The sequence below is a fragment of the Glandiceps talaboti genome, chromosome 18 (genome assembly GCF_964340395.1).
Source record: "Glandiceps talaboti chromosome 18, keGlaTala1.1, whole genome shotgun sequence".
In the NCBI taxonomy this organism is placed as follows: Eukaryota; Metazoa; Hemichordata; class Enteropneusta; family Spengelidae; genus Glandiceps; species Glandiceps talaboti.
The window spans coordinates 8807643-8825351 of record NC_135566.1 but is presented as its reverse complement, the minus strand read 5'-3'; the positions used below and the strand labels follow the sequence as shown (position 1 = coordinate 8825351).

Sequence of the window (17709 nt, the reverse complement as noted above, 5' to 3'; positions counted from 1 at the left end):
GTGGTATTTTAGAGAACTGAGTTTACGATAGTTGCGTCAAGTCTGGACACATGCAAATTCCAAGATCAGCGTTACAGAGTTCAAGATAGTTACATTATGTCTTGATGCATGCATATTCATAGACATGAATTACAGGTCAAGATAGTCTGTTCTTAGTTGCTGTAAATCTGGACTCGTACTAATTCAGAGACCTGAGTTTCAAAGTTCAGCATGCTATTTTGGGGAACAGGGTGTCAGTGTTCAAGATAGTCGGTTCTTTAATAATTGCTAAAAAAATTCATTTGTCCTCAGTCTTCCTCCTTGCTGGTGGCCATATGATAATGATATCTGAATGCTTCTCCTTGGGTAACCACTCAAAATATGCTGAGAGTAAATCTGTAGAAAGAAACGCATGTTCATCAGCTTGCTAGATCAACATACAGTTCAGTTTAGGAAATAGCATTGAGCTTTTGAGTTGTCCTGGTTGATAATCACCATCAGAATGATGAACTACAGTTAACCACCAAATAACATGTTCTGTACACACACACACACACTACATCCACTACTGTAATACTACTGGGTACATAAAACACACAGCTTTTGTTGAAAGTGTGTAGATGTAACATGTTTTGTACATCATGTCATCAGTGGTTTCTGTCATGTAGTACTTGCTTAGTAGAATGTCCATACTTACACTTGTCATTGTTTTGCCAAACTTTGAGTAACTTGTCCCGAGAATCTACCTGCTCACTGACCAGCGTCTGCAATAACACTTGAGTTCTTGGCTGAAGTCTGAAAGAAAGTGAAAACAAATACAAATGACCTCTTACAGGAACATTATAGATAATTTCTTGTATGCGGGAGTATCGAGACAAACAAATATCTGAACAGGTCTTGATTGGATGGGTGTCACTTCTATACTGAATTACGAAGTTAATAGCTGTTGTACAGTGGATCACATCTGAAAAACAGCTTATATCTGTTGTAAGGTATTATGTGGCTGAAAGGTGGAAGATGCCATAACTTTTATTTGTTCATTATATTTGTATATTCTATGATGGTTTATTTAGGACATGGCCTTCAATCCCTGATGTAGTTATATTGCCAGGTCTGATGAGCTTCTGTGAATGAATTTTTTTTATCCAAAAGCTGATTCAACAGAAATGTATACTTACTTGGCCCATGTTTTAATCATAGTACAAATGTATACTTACTTGGCCCATGTTTTGATCATAGTACAAATGTATACTTACTTGGCCCATGTTTTAATCATAGTACAAATGTATACTTACTTGGCCCATGTTTTGATCATAGTACAAATGTATACTTACTTGGCCCATGTTTTAATCATAGTACAAATGTATACTTACTTGGCCCATGTTTTGATCATAGTACAAATGTATACTTACTTGGCCCATGTTTTAATCATAGTACAAATGTATACTTACTTGGCCCATGTTTTAATCATAGTACAAATGTATACTTACTTGGCCCATGTTTTGATCATAGTACAAATGTATACTTACTTGGCCCATGTTTTGATCATAGTACAAATGTATACTTACTTGGCCCATGTTTTAATCATAGTACAAATGTATACTTACTTGGCCCATGTTTTAATCATAGTACAAATGTATACTTACTTGGCCCATGTTTTAATCATAGTACAAATGTATACTTACTTGGCCCATGTTTTAATCATAGTACAAATGTATACTTACTTGGCCCATGTTTTAATCATAGTACAAATGTATACTTACTTGGCCCATGTTTTGATCATAGTACAAATGTATACTTACTTGGCCCATGTTTTAATCATAGTACTTGGTGTTGATAGTAGATATGGAACAAACTGTCCAAGTGATGGTATGACCTGTAGAACAACAATAGAACTTGTATTACTACACACACTTTTTTTGCCCATGCTATTTTTATTCTGAGCTCACTAACCAATCAGCAATGGGGTTACATCCTTCATTACTCGAGGGTGAATATAGGACTGAATGATGGATTTTTAGATGTTAGAGGTTAAAAGTCAAAGGTCAACTAGATTTGAGTTCCTAATATCCACTATTTGTTATTCTGAAAGTATTTCTACTAGTATTAGTTCTAGTTCTTATCCGGATGTCTGTGTACCAGCACTGTGTAGGAATGTTCACGTACCTTTCCTTCCAAAAGATACTTAGCAAAATAGTTGTATTTTTCTAGTCCAGTTGGAAACTCTAGTTCTACGGCAGGTACTTGCCAGGAATTACGTCCTGAAAACAAAACAAAAAAAGTCAGTATTCAAGATTAGTAATAGATGGTACTTCTACCAACAAAACAAATCATTTGTTACAATATCCTCCATGTAAGGATGTGCCTTGAAGACTAATTTCCTTGAAAATCAAAGTTCTTCAAATTTCTCCAAACTTTGCCATATGAAAGTTTGTTCATGTCCTTTTAGAAATAATAAAAGTAATTAAGGGTTTCTTGAGCTTGTTTTCTTGGAAATCATCAAATTGTTCATGTCTCATGGATATTCAGCAGTCATATTGGATTCTAAATGATTTCATTTTGATAACATTTTGACCTCTTTTCAAATTTGTACGATGACCTGATATTTTTTTCTTGATTTTAACTGAGAATGAGTTGGAGCTTTGATTTGTGAGGTGTGCACATTATTTGAACGTACAAATCTCCATTTATTTTAAACTTGTATATTCTTACAGCTAAACTTACCAAATGTACTTGTCATATGACCACGTACTGTCCCTGTGTTGTCGTGGTAACTTGGCGATGGGTCATCAAGGGGTCTGGACAATGTACACATGTGGGGTAGTAACCTTGGTAACCAATCAGCTTCAATGGCTGTCAAACCTGTGTATAAAAGATACGCCATGCAGACAAAGGTTACGAGAAAATTGTGACAGCGCCCTCTATGTTCAAGCACACACAAAAATGGCAACAAATGCATATATATGTTGTATTAGAAACTATAAATTGCATTCAGGGCAGCCCTGCTGGATTCACTTTCTTTCACAGATATTCATCATTGCTGTAATAGCCCCGTTGCAACCCTGTCGGTCCTTGCTTACCAGCCCTGCATGCTAAAGCCCTGATATATTCTAGTGGTGTATAGAAGTAAACCAGCATATATTTTTTTTCAATATTTAAAGAAATAATATATGATAATCAAGATTTTTTAAATATAAGTAATGTAGTACCATAAGAAAGTAATTCAACATCAAATGATATCCAACACTCTGTACACAAATCTAACAAGACAACAAAATGAATGTTACATGCATACTTTACTACCTCTCATGTAGAGCTTTCCAGTTTCTATGATTTCCTGGTAAATAACAAACTCTGGTAGATGTTTGAATAGAATAGAGTTGGGGTGAATGTACACAAGATCTTCAAGACCTTCAGCCTAGTGGACAAAAGATAAATTTAGCCAAGTGACAATGGATGAAAATAAACATAGGATAATGTGTAATCAGAAACATTATTACAACAACATATCAGCAATCGACATCCTTTGACAGCCACAAACTAAAACTATTGCTGTAAACTCAGTAGGAACATCTCTGATCGTGAATTTTTCTTAGTTTGCAGATATCATGTCATATCATGTTTTTTGTAGCTTGTAATTAATGTCAAATACATGAATGTTAATACAACAGTTTGATGGCTTTATGGATAAATTCTGCAATGTAATGTTCACTTAATCTGGATGCCAATGTGGTTTCTAACTAAACTATGTCTGGTCATAGTCCCTCAATAAATAGTGTATAAGTAGCTTCCAGCATCCTTAGCTGACAATTATACTATATTTGGACATTACACAAATCCCCCCAATAAACACTAACTTTATGAGGGACTGTGTTATTGGTTAGAATTGTGTGATTGATAGACATGGTGTTAATGACTGTGGGTGTCTGTTGATGAATTTTAAATTGCATCTCGTGCATCCCAGGACTTCTAAAGTAACGACTTTGACTATACTGTGAGTGGAGGTGTAAATGATAACAACACTGTATAGACACTAGACTATAAGTGAACACAATGATAAAGGTATGTAATAGCATAATGGACATTACTGTCTGAGAAAACATAAATAACCCAATAAATATTTACAGTCCTACATAAAATATTGCACATGACAGATAAAAGTAAAGGTCTGATAAAAAGTTGGAAAATACATCAAAGAAGGTTTTCAATTTTTCATTTTTTTATAGAAATGGCAGCCATTACCTGATAAGCACCTTTTGTCCCCTTTGTTTGTTCATCTGTCGGTAGTTTCCTGTACATATAGAAATAATAGCATACAGTAAAACATGATACAAGAAGCAATGTGTAAATCCTAATTTGAGATGTCTTTACGAAATGACATCACTCAATCAATCACGTCAATCCACTGTACTTGGATAAACAACAATCAAGTTCTATACACTAAACTATAATCACATGTACGTAACATATATGCTGTCAGGGTCACTTTATATATTAATTATCACATAGGCAAGCTTGTTTGAACACATTTCAACACAAAATATGAATATATACCCTGATAGTACTACATCATGACAATGTACACAATCGCTTTATTTTTTTCAATTTATCATATACTGTGCTTGCTGAAAAATATGAGTGACCTAAGGGGTTTGTCATGTCTTGTCTTCAACTTATGACAAGGCCCCTTAGGTCGCTTGTCTTTACCATGGCTGAATGGAGTGGACAAATATTTTTGCATAATATCTTACTGTAGTTGACTCAATAAAATAACTATTTTCATCTTCTCTAGAAGTACAACGTTGAAATACAATGAAGTACATTTTTCATGAAAGCATTAGAACCTAAATCAAACACTGAGTGATTAGATAAAAATATACTAGATAAAATCCATACCTTGCAATGTGGTCACCCATTCCTGCTAGTGCAATCTCTCTTAACAATTTGATCTGAAGGAAAATTTGAAGATGAAGTAAATTCTTAAAAATCTAATGGGGACATTTTTTGGAGACTAGAAATTGACAAAATTATATAATAGAAATTGACATGTTTCAAAAACAGAAATTTACAAGTTTTGAGGGTAGAAATTGATTTGTCTCCAGACTAGAAATTGACAAAGTTTCAAAAACAGAAATTTACAAGTTTTGAGGGGAGAAATTGACTTTTCTGCAGACTAGAAATTGACATGTTTTGAAAACAGAAATTTACAAGTTTGAGGGTAGAAATTTATTTGTCTCCAGACTAGAAATTGACAAGAGTTTCGAAAATAGATTTTGATGTGTTGCCAGAATTTAAGACTTGGTCACTCTGTACCTGTAATAGTGAGGGTGGCTTCATCTTGGGATCCACAAATATACCACATTCAGAATCTACAGCATTGACTGCAATCAATAACAGTTAAATCTAGAAGTTAGAATTCATTATACTATTAAAGGCTTTACCTGCATACCAGATTAAGATCAGAATTTTGGCTGAACTCTAGTATTAATCAAAGATCATGGGATTCAAACAGTTGGGTTCAATAGTAATATTAATCCAAAAAATTTTTCTAACAGAAATCTTTACTGAGAGAACAACAAGATCATAAGTAACATAAAACTTCTACATGTCTATGCATAGAACACTTGCAAAAGTGGCTTCCTACACTGTACCGGGCCAACCACATTATAATAGCCATTTTCCACATGCAAACACATACAGATCAACAACAATGAAACTGACCAGATTCTCTCTATCAGATTTCACCTCTCTACATCCATACCTGCATTAGTCAGTTGTCTTCTTAATCGTCTGATTTCAATCATAGCCTTGTATCTCATACCATGGGATCCACAGAATGCAGGTGTCAAACCTCCAAACTCACTGGCACCCACTGCACTCAATAAAACCATCAAATCTCCTAGTAGCAGTGACTCTCCCTGATATAAAACACAACAGGACAAGTTTACACACAAGTACAGATTTAACATAAGTGCAGACTTCCCTGATATCACATAAGTACATATGTACGTCCTTGATATAACAGAAATACTGAAGTCCCTGATATAGAGAAATACCAAGACTGTCAAAGTTTTCAGGAGTGACTAAAATACTGAAATATTTAGTTTACCACATAACATCACCTTTGAAAAAGTTTAGTTGTTCAACTGAAGTCCCTGATATAATGAAATACCAAGACTGTCAAAGTTTTCAGGAGTGATTAAAATACTGAAGTATTTAGTTTACCATATAACATCACCTTTAAAAATGTTTAGTTGTTCAACTGTTTAGTGTAGATTGAAATCATACCTACAGAATACTTAGTACTTATGAGGCTGTTTTAGTTGTTCATCCACTTAGTGTAGGTTGAAATCATACCTATAAAATACTTGGTACTTACCTGACCAGCCCACATCCTTTTATAATGAGATATCCTAGCTACAGTCTTACGTACGACTTCTTTCTGTGGTTGAGAAATAAAGCAACATAACGTGATAGTAAATCACAAGTTTGCTGTCTTGATTGAGAAGACATAACTAAATCATATTTGTACAATATACATTTAGTATATATCAAATTTAGATAAATTGTACATATTGAGAATAATGTCCTCATTCCTTCCTTCCATCTTTCCTTCATTCAGTTATCAGCTGTTCTTCCTATTATAACTTCAATACATATTTCTATTGGCAAGCACACTTAAATTTTGACTGCCGTTCCTCCAACAGTTCATTTCCTTTTATTCAGTAAGTGACAATAGTTATGATCATATCCTCACCTGCTGAGCATCTTCACTAGAAGGATTAAAATATTCTTCAAAAACATCCTGATTGAAAAAATAACATTAACAGCATTATTAAACACATCATGTTGCCCCTGACAACCGATCAATGTGACCTGGTTGGAGGTTGAATGCAGGTGTATATGTGAAAATAAGAGCTGGGTATGCAGTTGTATAATTAGATGTTATTCCCCAATATTTTTCAATATGACTGACCTAAGGGGTCTTTGTCACTATGACTCGATAGACGAGTTTGACAACCCTTAGGTCATGATTATTTTTGGGCTGAATGAAGAAAAATATTGGAGAATACCATAATTATACCAGAGCCAGTAATATCAAAGAAAAATTAGGGAAAGTAATGGTAATTTTGACCGTTTTGATTTGGATCAAACCAATACCTGAAAAGTGACAATGTGTGTTTAACATTAACGTGGAGATGCACAAAGGGAAGATTTTAAGGGTGACATATTTTCAAGTTATTGTTTCCCAACAATGAATAAATATTCAGATATGACTGATAATTCATTTGAAAGCTGAACATGAATTCATTTAGGCCAGTGAATGATTAGGTTGGTACATTTCACCTTGACCTCAGTCTTCAAGGTCAAATGGTCAAATCAAGTTATTTCAATGTATATCAAGGACACTGAAAGAACACATCAGACAAAACACTAACCACAGTCCCTCTGTCATGAAAGAATGGCTGTACACTAACCAATAAACCCTCTATTTTCAGTGCAGTATAAAAATTATTAACTTTATTTTCCATAAAACAAGTTGAATTTACTTACATGTACTGTTAATGAGGCTACAACAGCAATGACAAACTGTAGACAATCCTGTTGTTTCCCCAGTGCCAACATCTTAGCATAGCGGGGTGCTACAGGGAAACATGCCATGGCTCTACCCAATGGTGTAATGCTGCTACTGAACTCAGCTGTAACAATATAGGAAACATAAAATATGACAATGTTGGATTAGTTTAATACTGCTATATAAAATAGCACAATGGCGTAACAACATAACTGTACAGTTTGGGCAATGACTGACAGCATTTTTCAGAGGGTTTGATTTGTAGCACATTATTCAGTTTTGCTGAGTCAATCCTACCCATCACCCATCTTTACACAAGATCATGTTGCTTGGTTGTTGCTATGGGTGCATCCATGGTTGCTATGTACATTTGTGATTATTTTTCAATGCTCATACACTTGACTACCCCTCATTAATGTCATCTTAGCAAATTAAATACCTTTCTTGATATCTTTCAAACTTCCTTTTTTGAGTGATTCCTGTAATGCTCCAAGTGATACCAGCAATCTCTCTGCAGCCTACGTTGAAAAATAAGAATACAGATGTACATGTCCTTAATATTCAAATTGCGTACACTGTTACCACTCTCTACGATCTAAATCAAATTTCTGATGTAAATTTGAAGGTTAAATCTGTGTTTTGTAACATAACATTATCTCAGTTTCTGACTTGGAGGGTTAACTTCAGTTTTTGAAATGAAAACTAGCAATAAAACCATACAAATATTTGAGTTACTTACCTTCATACTGTCAATTTCTGGAGGTGTTGGAAATGGGAAATTTATCACTTTGTCAATGTTCATGTCCTGGATAAGATAGAATAAAAAAATGTGTGACAATTTGTGGACAGGATAAGTAGATTAAGTCATTTTGAATGACACCGACAGAACGGTAAATATGCCTGCCCAGGTATCTTTGGGCTATTTTTTACATCATTACCAAAATTCATCTCATAAAAGTCAAGTTTGTATATCTATGAAATATGAACTATTATACCTTCATTTGAAGAATAAGGTCATCTACTGGTCTTCTGATGATTTCAGGAGGTGAAAACTGTTCAAAGTCATTACCAAATACAGCTGATGAATATAACCTGCAAGGGAAATGTAGATATCAGGGGATGAGAACTGTTCAAAGTCATTACCAAATACAGCTGATGAATATAACCTGCAAGGGAAATGTAGATATCAGGGGGTAGAACTGTTCAAAGTCATTACCAAACACAGCTGATGAATATAACCTGCAAGGGAAATGTAGATATCAGGGGGTGAGAACTGTTCAAAGTCATTACCAAACACAGCTGATGAATATAACCTGCAAGGGAAATGTAGATATCGGGGAGTGAGAACTGTTCAAAATCATTATAGAAGTCACAAAGATCCCCAGATTGTATGGAGGACTACTTCTATCATAATTTCCTCTATAGTATGTTCCACTCTGTACATGAATATTTTTTTCTGAAATAAACATAAATAATAACAATAATAAAAATTTCATGGATACTTGTTATGAGTCACCTATCAATTACCCACTCACCTATAGCAATGCCCAGCTTCAGTACGTCCAGCACGTCCTGCTCTCTGATTGGCGGATGCCTTGGAAGTCCAGGTGATTCTAAATGCAGACACACCAGTAACTTTATCATAGTATCTTCTCTTCACCTGTTATGGCAAATAATTAGAAACTGTACGACTGAACTGGTAAAAATCATATCACACTGTAACCACACTAAGTGTAAACATCTTACAACATACACTCAAACGTACATGTTGCACAATTCTAGGTACTTCTAATAGCATTTTACAGTTACCTTACTACATATTTAATACCAGTGATGTTTCTATACTTACCTTACCAGTGTCTACTACATATTTGATACCAGGAATGGTAAGTGATGTTTCTATACTTACCTTACCAGTGTCTACTACATATTTGATACCAGGAATGGTAAGTGATGTTTCTGCTACATTTGTGGCCACTACACACAATCTTGTTCCCTGAGGTGCTCCTTGGAATACCTACAAGGAAATACCGCAAGGCTTCATTTTTATTTCAGAGTCTTAACAATGTTCATATCTGTAAGAACTGTACAGGTTAAACATACAATGTACTCTCTACTGTTTTATGTCTGTGGTATAAGAAATCCAAGAACAGAACAGTACTACAACCAAATACACACACACACACACACACACACACACACACACACACACACACACACACATACACAAACACACACACAGAATTTTGAAAGCTGTCCACTACTCCAATAATTTCATTTTAAAACTCATTCATTGTGAAATTGGTTGTGTTTTGATACAACTCATGGATTATGTAATCTTCATTGCACATGGTTTGTACTCACTTCAACCAGTGTTTTTTTTTTGGTTTTTTTTTTTGGTTTTTTTTGGGGGGGGCAACAGAGTAAATAGCCATACACACAAACAAGGGTACATTGTACTTACTTCAGTCTGTCTGTCTGTCTAGGAATAACAGAGCAAGCAGTGGTAACACATACAGGGGTACCAGCCCCCACCCCCATCCACCCCACTGAACTTACTTTAATAGTCTGTCTATCTGGTACTAACAGACACTAAAGTGGTATTAAACACATACAAGGGTACCCCCCCCCACCCCCACCACACTGTTTATACTTCAGCCGGTCTATCTGGTGCCAACAAAGAATACTGTGGTAACACTTTAATACAGCAGTACACCCCCCACCCCCACCCCACCCCCACATCCACTGTACTTACTTTAGCCTGTCTATCTGGTGCCAACAAAGAGTACAGTGGTAACACTTACAGAGGTACACCCCACCCCACCCCACCCCACCCCCACTGTACTTACTTTAGCCTGTCTATCTGGTGCCAACAAAGAGTACAGTGGTAACACATACAATGGTACATCCTCATTTTCAGCAGCTGCTTTCGTATCCTGAAACAATAAAAATTTACACTTGAGATCCATCTATGCCTTTCTAATATAACTTCAAATATTACTCCTTTTATTTCAGCTTTTGCTATACAGTCAATAACGATATGAATCAGTTCTGGAAATACAAAATGTCATCAATTTTAAATGAATTCTCTTGAGAGACAACAATGACTCTTACATTTAAAGACTGTTATTTTCTCTTTTATTAAATACAATTTCTCAGATATATTACATGGAGAAAATAATAGCAATTTGAACTTGGCAAACACTAAATTAAAAAAACAAAACATCTTTGCAACATATCATAAATTCAGCTACTTTGAACTTCAAATTTGAGTCCCTTTACACAACTGTAGTTCCCTTATTCTTGATTTTACACTTTCACAAAGTACAAAAGATAAGGTAAGTATTTGACCAATCATACACTTCTTACCATTTCATCTTCTGAGGAGTCTATGTCTGCTTGTAAGCCGTATTCTGATTGGACATCATCGGGGAAATCTTCGTCCATATCACCTTCATCAACTTCCTCCTCTTCGTAGGGATTGGTAGAATAACTGAAATCAAAGTAACCATGGTAACATTGGCCTTACAACAGAGTAGCCAAATCAGCCACTTTGGTCCCATACAACCAAGACATTTTTGTATCAAATACTTTGTCAAAAAAAGAATAGAGAAACAATACAAATGCCTTACATGTGCAAACCCCACCTCATAATGAAGATTATAATGCACCACAGTTCAACAATCTGTGATACGTAACTTTCCTACAAAACTTTACCTATCCAACTGTACTTTTGGTAACTTCAAAGATTTGTTTCTCTTGAAAGCTTTGGTAGCGTCCTCTGAATCCACTTCTTCAGTATCTGTTGAATATAATGCAAGATGCAAGGCTGATGAATATTCTGCCATTGATTACAAGTCATTAGCATAAAATTTGAATACAAATGAACTAGAATACTCAATATAATTAGCATATATGAATACTAATTACCTTACATCTTGCATATACTGATACAGTGCAAGTAGCTAGGCTGATGAATATTCTGCCATTGATACTAAGTCATTAGCATAAAATTTGAATACTAGAATACTCAATATAATTAGCATATATGAATACTAATTATTTAAATTTCAAAAATACAGCTCATGATGAAACACTTTGAAAGTGATTTGATGCTGTCAGTGTTGTGTATTTAAAGTCAGATTTAAAATAGATGCCATAAATGCTGCAAAGTAATTTTGTTATCATTTCCGTGATTTCTTTCTTATCAATACAATCAAACTATTAGTATTATTAACATGACAATTTTCTTCTCAAAATGAAATAATCTGAGTGATATATACTTCCAAGAATTAGTCAACTCCAAAAGCAATAACACAACCGACAAATTTGTCAAATTTCTAGTTAATGTCATATGCTCCTGAAACTAATGAAAACTTTGACAATACCAGCACTACGTAACCTAATTGTGTCTGACTACACTACTTACCATGAGATTGATGTGATGGTCTACTAGGTTGTGTAGCTGCTCTAAGTTTTCTACACAGTGCATTTACTTCATTCTGTCCTGTTACAAACACTAGAATACCTCCAGCTGGTAGTGTTCGGTGGATTTTTAGTATCTGATGAATTAATAAGAAATGTCCCTTATTATTGTCAGTCAATCATGGTGATTATTTAGTACCTGATGAGTTAATAAGAAATGCCTTTATTAATATGTGTCAATCATGGTGACGCTTTAGTACCTGTCAGGTTAATACAAATAGTCTATTACGCACTTTGCTCAAATTACATCCACATTTTAACCCTAATCTGACATTGGGCCTTTAACATTTCCAAGAGTGACAACAAGATCATAAACTTTATCTCGTACACTGACCTTTCTATAAGCTTCATTCATGTAATCATCCACTGGTGTTTTTTTATTAAAATGAACAGTTACAGGATATTGTCTGGAGTCCACCTTCAACACTGGTGGCTTGACTTTGAACAGTTTTTCATTCTGTGTGAAATCTTCAACTCGTAGAGTGGCAGACATGATGATGAGTTTCAAAGGATTACCTTTCTGTAAAGTAAGATGTAAACAGAATTCAACAAATTTATTTTATTTGAGGTTTGGTAGGACACCAAATCTTCAAACGCTAAATATCATAAGTAGGGGAAATACAACAAGGTGTGTTACCGCCGAGTTGTATATCCTACTAATAATACTGTGGCTCCTTTTGTGGTGATGACTTGTTGATATTCTTTATACAACTATTTATACATTATATAATTACCCCATCTGATTTTCACCTGCATTCACATTCAAGCCAGGTCACATTGATTGGTTGTCAGGGGCAACACGGCATTACTTTCCTTACATACATATATGAAATTGCTTTTATTCATCAACTTTAGAAACATACTTATATTTATAACACCAGTCTTTTTAATAATTCTTCATCAACATCAGAGTTAAAACATGAAATTGAAGCCCCTTATTGATGATCATCACCCCTACTATGTGATGTTGGTTAAACTCTAGAGGGCAGTGTTTCAGATGGTCTCTACTAACCTTGTTCCTTAGAGGTACAATCCTTGACAGTAAACCTATCAAGATATCAGTATATACACTTCTTTCATGGGCTTCATCAATAATAATTACTGAGTAATTGGATAACAGGAAATCCTGAAAATCAAGTTGATGATGTCATTATTCCAATACATTCCATACTATTTTCAGGTATAAGGAGTTTAGCAGTAAACTTTACTATCTGAGGAATCAAAAGTTAGGTTAATTGCTCATTTTACCTGATCCCCAAATCACTGAATTACCATACACACATAGATCTACCACAGTTCTTGTTCACAGTGATATGTGCTCAAAAATGTCTGAGTTGCCCCCAGACTAGGGTTAGTCTCCATCTAAATCATGGTTAAATATACCTGTACACAATGTACATACAAAGTGTACCACAGTACCCCCTTTTATTACTCAAGTTCTGAATCCGTAGCACATTACTATAGCAATACATGACAAGCTAGTTGTATTAACCAGTCTCCTGAAACCAGTACTTTCCTGGGTTTGCAATATTTAAGAGAAACATGTTTTCAACTCTAGTTATTGTTTATATATAACTCACCTTCTGTATTTCTTTGAGGAGGACGCCATCTGTGACAAATTTCATTTCTGTGTCTTCACCTACATTGCCTTCATAACGGATTTGATATGATACATATCTGAAAAAATATTGATGTCATCAAATTTAGCTGTCTTTTACAATGTGAGTCAGTGATGTCATCAAAGTTAGCTGTCTTTTACAATGTGAGTCAGTGATGTCATCAAACTTGGCTGTCTTTTACATTGTGAGTCAGTGAAGTCATCAAAGTTAGCTGTCTTTTACAATGTGAGTCAGTGATGTCATCAAAGTTAGCTGTCTTTTACAATGTGAGTCAGTGATGTCATCAAAGTTAGCTGTCTTTTACAATGTGAGTCAGTGATGTCATCAAAGTTAGCTGTCTTTTACAATGTGAATCAGTGATGTCATCAAATTTAGCTGTCTTTTACAATGACAGTGATCTCATCAAAGTTAGCTGTCTTTTACAATGTGAGTCAGTGATGTCATCAAAGTTAGCTGTCTTTTACGATGACAGTGATCTCATCAAAGTTAGCTGTCTTTTATGATATAAGTCAGTGATGTCATCAAAGTTTGCCATCTTTACAGTGATGTCACCAAAGACAGGTACAAATCTTAAAATATCAATCACTTGCAGGAACATATTTGCATATTTCTTAAACTGTTGATAACAGGATATTGAGTTTTCAACTGGACATTTGATGATTGCATCGGTTATACTGCATATGAATCATATGTGGCATATCATTTTTACTGGTCATGTCAAATTTGACAATGTCACCATATAGCGTAATAATTTCTGGGAGAACTCAAATTCACCTTACCTGCTACTTAAGTTCATTTCATGCGCTACACGTTTAGACATACTGATAGCTGCAACACGCCTAGGTTCTGTAATTCCTATAAGGCCTTTCCTATCACATAAAAAAATCAAAATTGACAGAACATTAATAAAACTAGGGAATTTCTATGAAATCTGCATTACGAGGATAGTGCTCTAAGTCATCATCCTACATGTATTATGTAGCAACAATTCCTAAACCTCATCACGCAAAAACACAGATACACTATCATTAGTGACCACATCTAAGATCTCAGGGTCACTTCAAATTTGACCTCAAGGAAATGCAACTTACAGTGTTTTCCAGTCTATTCCATGGATGAACATTACAGTAATTGCAAACAATGATATTTTTTTTTGAAATTAGCAGGGCTCTCACCAACCTTACAAGAATACTGTTCACTAATTAATATGCAAAAGTAATCATTAATATACATGATCAAACATTAATATTCATGACTCACTTTGCATAACCAGCTTCATAAAGAAACTGAGGTACTTGAGTTGTTTTACCACTGCCTGTCTCACCACAGATAATAACCACTGGATGGTGCTTGATGCGTTCCATTATTGACTGTTCTTCAGCCAAAATAGGGAGATTTAGTCTGGCTTCCTAAAAACAAAACAAATCATTGAGAAAACTGTTTACAGTGTAATTACCATCAAATTGTTTGAAAACTGGAAAGTGCAACAGGCCTTTATGAATGTTATTCTCATAATTTTTTTTTTTTAATTTTAGTTTTAGTTTGTGATGGCAATTGTCAAGACTTTCCCAGTCAGTCCATAGGCCATCCCCTGAGTCCCACAGGTCCGATAAGATACCACATCTGTGTAATAGTCATCCTTGACTGTCATTTCTCCAGGAGTCCCCCCAAAATTTGCACTAATCTTGTGAGTACAACACTGCTGAGTGATAGAGCCTACCTATCAAGTCTGTAGAACACGCACCCTGGGTTTGGGTATGTCACAGAAATATCCCCCCTTTCCAGTGAGATTCGAACCCATGACCTCCTGACTGCTAATCCTGAGCTCTAACCATGCTATGTTCTGATACAATTAATTTAACATACCTGTATTTCTGGGGTTCTGTCTACAGGTACAAACACTGCAGGCTCATTATCCACTTTTACAGCTTTCGGTAAAGGTTTTTTTTTAGAAGTACTCTTTCCATCTATACATTCAGTCATTTTATTTTCATCTTTTCTGTCCGTTTTACTGATATCTGCCTCGGTTGATTCTACTTCATTTACATCTCTTGATTCTGCATCATCTGCTTTATCATCTTTCTTGTCTTCATCTTTCTCTTCTTCCTCTTCATCTGTTGACATATCACTTGTATCAATCTCACTTTCATCCTCTTCATCTTCTGAATCCCCATCGTTACTTTTTCTCTTCTTATTGCATCCACTGATACTACTTATCATAGAATCATTATTTGATTCGAGTGGTCTGAAATATATGAGTTATAAACAGCATTTAGATATAAAGAACAATACAGGAGAAATGGGGTTGCCTTGGTGTTTCACCCATGGGTCATGATGTTTTTAGCATAACGACAGACACATTCTACTCTAGACTAACAATAACAGAGACACAACACACATAGCAGGACTGTAGTAGCAACAGGCTTCTACTGAAAACATTACACATGGACTTGATGATTTTGATAGCTTCAATTGTTCACTTTCCAACTGATAATCAATATGTTAACTTGTCTACTTCAACATTCCCCACTGTATGCAGCACCTTTGCATGTATAATTGTTTCTTTTGCATTTGAAGTTGTCCCTGTGTATGTAAACAACATTGTGTCTCACAAGTGAAACACAAAGGCAACTTTATTTCTCCTGTAAGTCACCACTCACCATAAAGAAAAGCTCAATGAAGGTGGGAACAACATAATTTATCTTGCAGTCTAAGTTACAAAGTGAAATGAATAACGTATGTTAGAAAAAACCAAGTGTACATATTCCTACCGTTTTGTTGTCTTTACATGTTGTCCTATTCTTGCTGTTGATGAAAATAACGCCATCTCTTCCTTACTAGCCTGTACTTCCTGTAGAGCAGCCAGTAGTGCAGTTCGCTACAAATAAGTGAGATGTAAAGACTTTGAATAGTGTAATATGAAAATAGAAGGTAACAAATAAAAATTGATATTACATATTTCTTGTACAGCCAGATAAAAGTACAACTGATGGACAACAATGTTGAACATTGAATCGATTGACTGTACATACAATAGATACATAATTATATATCACAGACACCTGTGGTCTGTGATATTTTACGTCTTGTAACTGTCACTTATATTCATAACTGAATTTACATATACATGTACTCATTTTTGCTCAACAGATTGTGACTAGTGGTAGTTGGTATTGTGATGTGTTGAATTAATTTTTTCAAGTATGTGTATTAAAATTCAATTATAAATGCTAAATTATGGTACCAAGACAGTACAGTGGTAGCCCACAAACTGATTTGAATCATGCATGTACTCATAGTAAAATGTATGTGATTGGTTAGTGGTACTTGTATACATAGGATATTTGGCGTTGGCTAATAACATATATACGATATCCTAATATTTCGTGTGGTTTATTCATCCAGATCATAAGTACATGTACTGAATTATAATAGTTATGATATTATAAATATATTTAGTTCATTTAAAGTCAATTCAGGCATCTGTTATAAATCTGAGTAAATAAGTAATACCTCATCTTTCTTCTTTTTTCGCTCGACCACTTTCTGCAGCTGCTTTCGTTTTTTCTTACTAAGTCTCTTGACAAGTTTCAATTCATTTACTTTCTTCTCGTCTTTGTCTCTTTTGGATGGGAGAACCAACGGATTGCTTGCATCAATTCCTGGCCCGATTGGCTGTTCAAGTTCCACTTCTGGAACATCTGGATTTTGAGACGAATTGTCCGCTACAACCTTCCGGGCCTTCCAATTGAACTTCCGTTTTGATTTCCCCATATTTGGTTACCTAGGTTACGGTATGGTTTAAGTAATCATACAAATGGTTACGTGATTTCAACAGTAGTGAACACGATCGGCGACGTTTGTGTATATCCTTCTGCCAGCACATGTAGTTGTCCTGCAACACCTAAGATAAACATTTTATCAAACCACAATAAACAAAATAGTTCTACATATTCGTTTCAAGTATCGTCAACTTTCAGGAAGAGTGTTATCCCATGATTTTGTAGAAACATATCAGATTTTACACTGCCTGAAATCTTAGCTATAATT

General features: G+C 35.0%; 1 protein-coding gene across 1 annotated transcript; it reads right to left on the bottom strand.

Annotated features, from left to right (window-relative positions):
• Nucleotides 1-86: 86 nt before the first annotated feature.
• Nucleotides 87-17451, bottom strand: LOC144449563 (putative ATP-dependent RNA helicase DHX37). The gene is given in 30 exon segments (XM_078140116.1): nt 87-375; nt 677-774; nt 1782-1855; nt 2146-2240; nt 2704-2841; nt 3283-3397; nt 4222-4270; nt 4876-4928; nt 5293-5360; nt 5741-5897; nt 6359-6421; nt 6737-6784; nt 7534-7679; nt 7995-8073; nt 8295-8360; nt 8551-8647; nt 9091-9215; nt 9465-9572; nt 10405-10491; nt 10925-11048; nt 11273-11357; nt 11976-12117; nt 12375-12560; nt 13053-13166; nt 13621-13717; nt 14439-14528; nt 14920-15068; nt 15526-15904; nt 16431-16537; nt 17173-17451. Coding segments are annotated over 30 exon segments (3498 nt in total). The 5' UTR covers nt 17434-17451; the 3' UTR covers nt 87-277.
• Nucleotides 17452-17709: the final 258 nt, after the last annotated feature.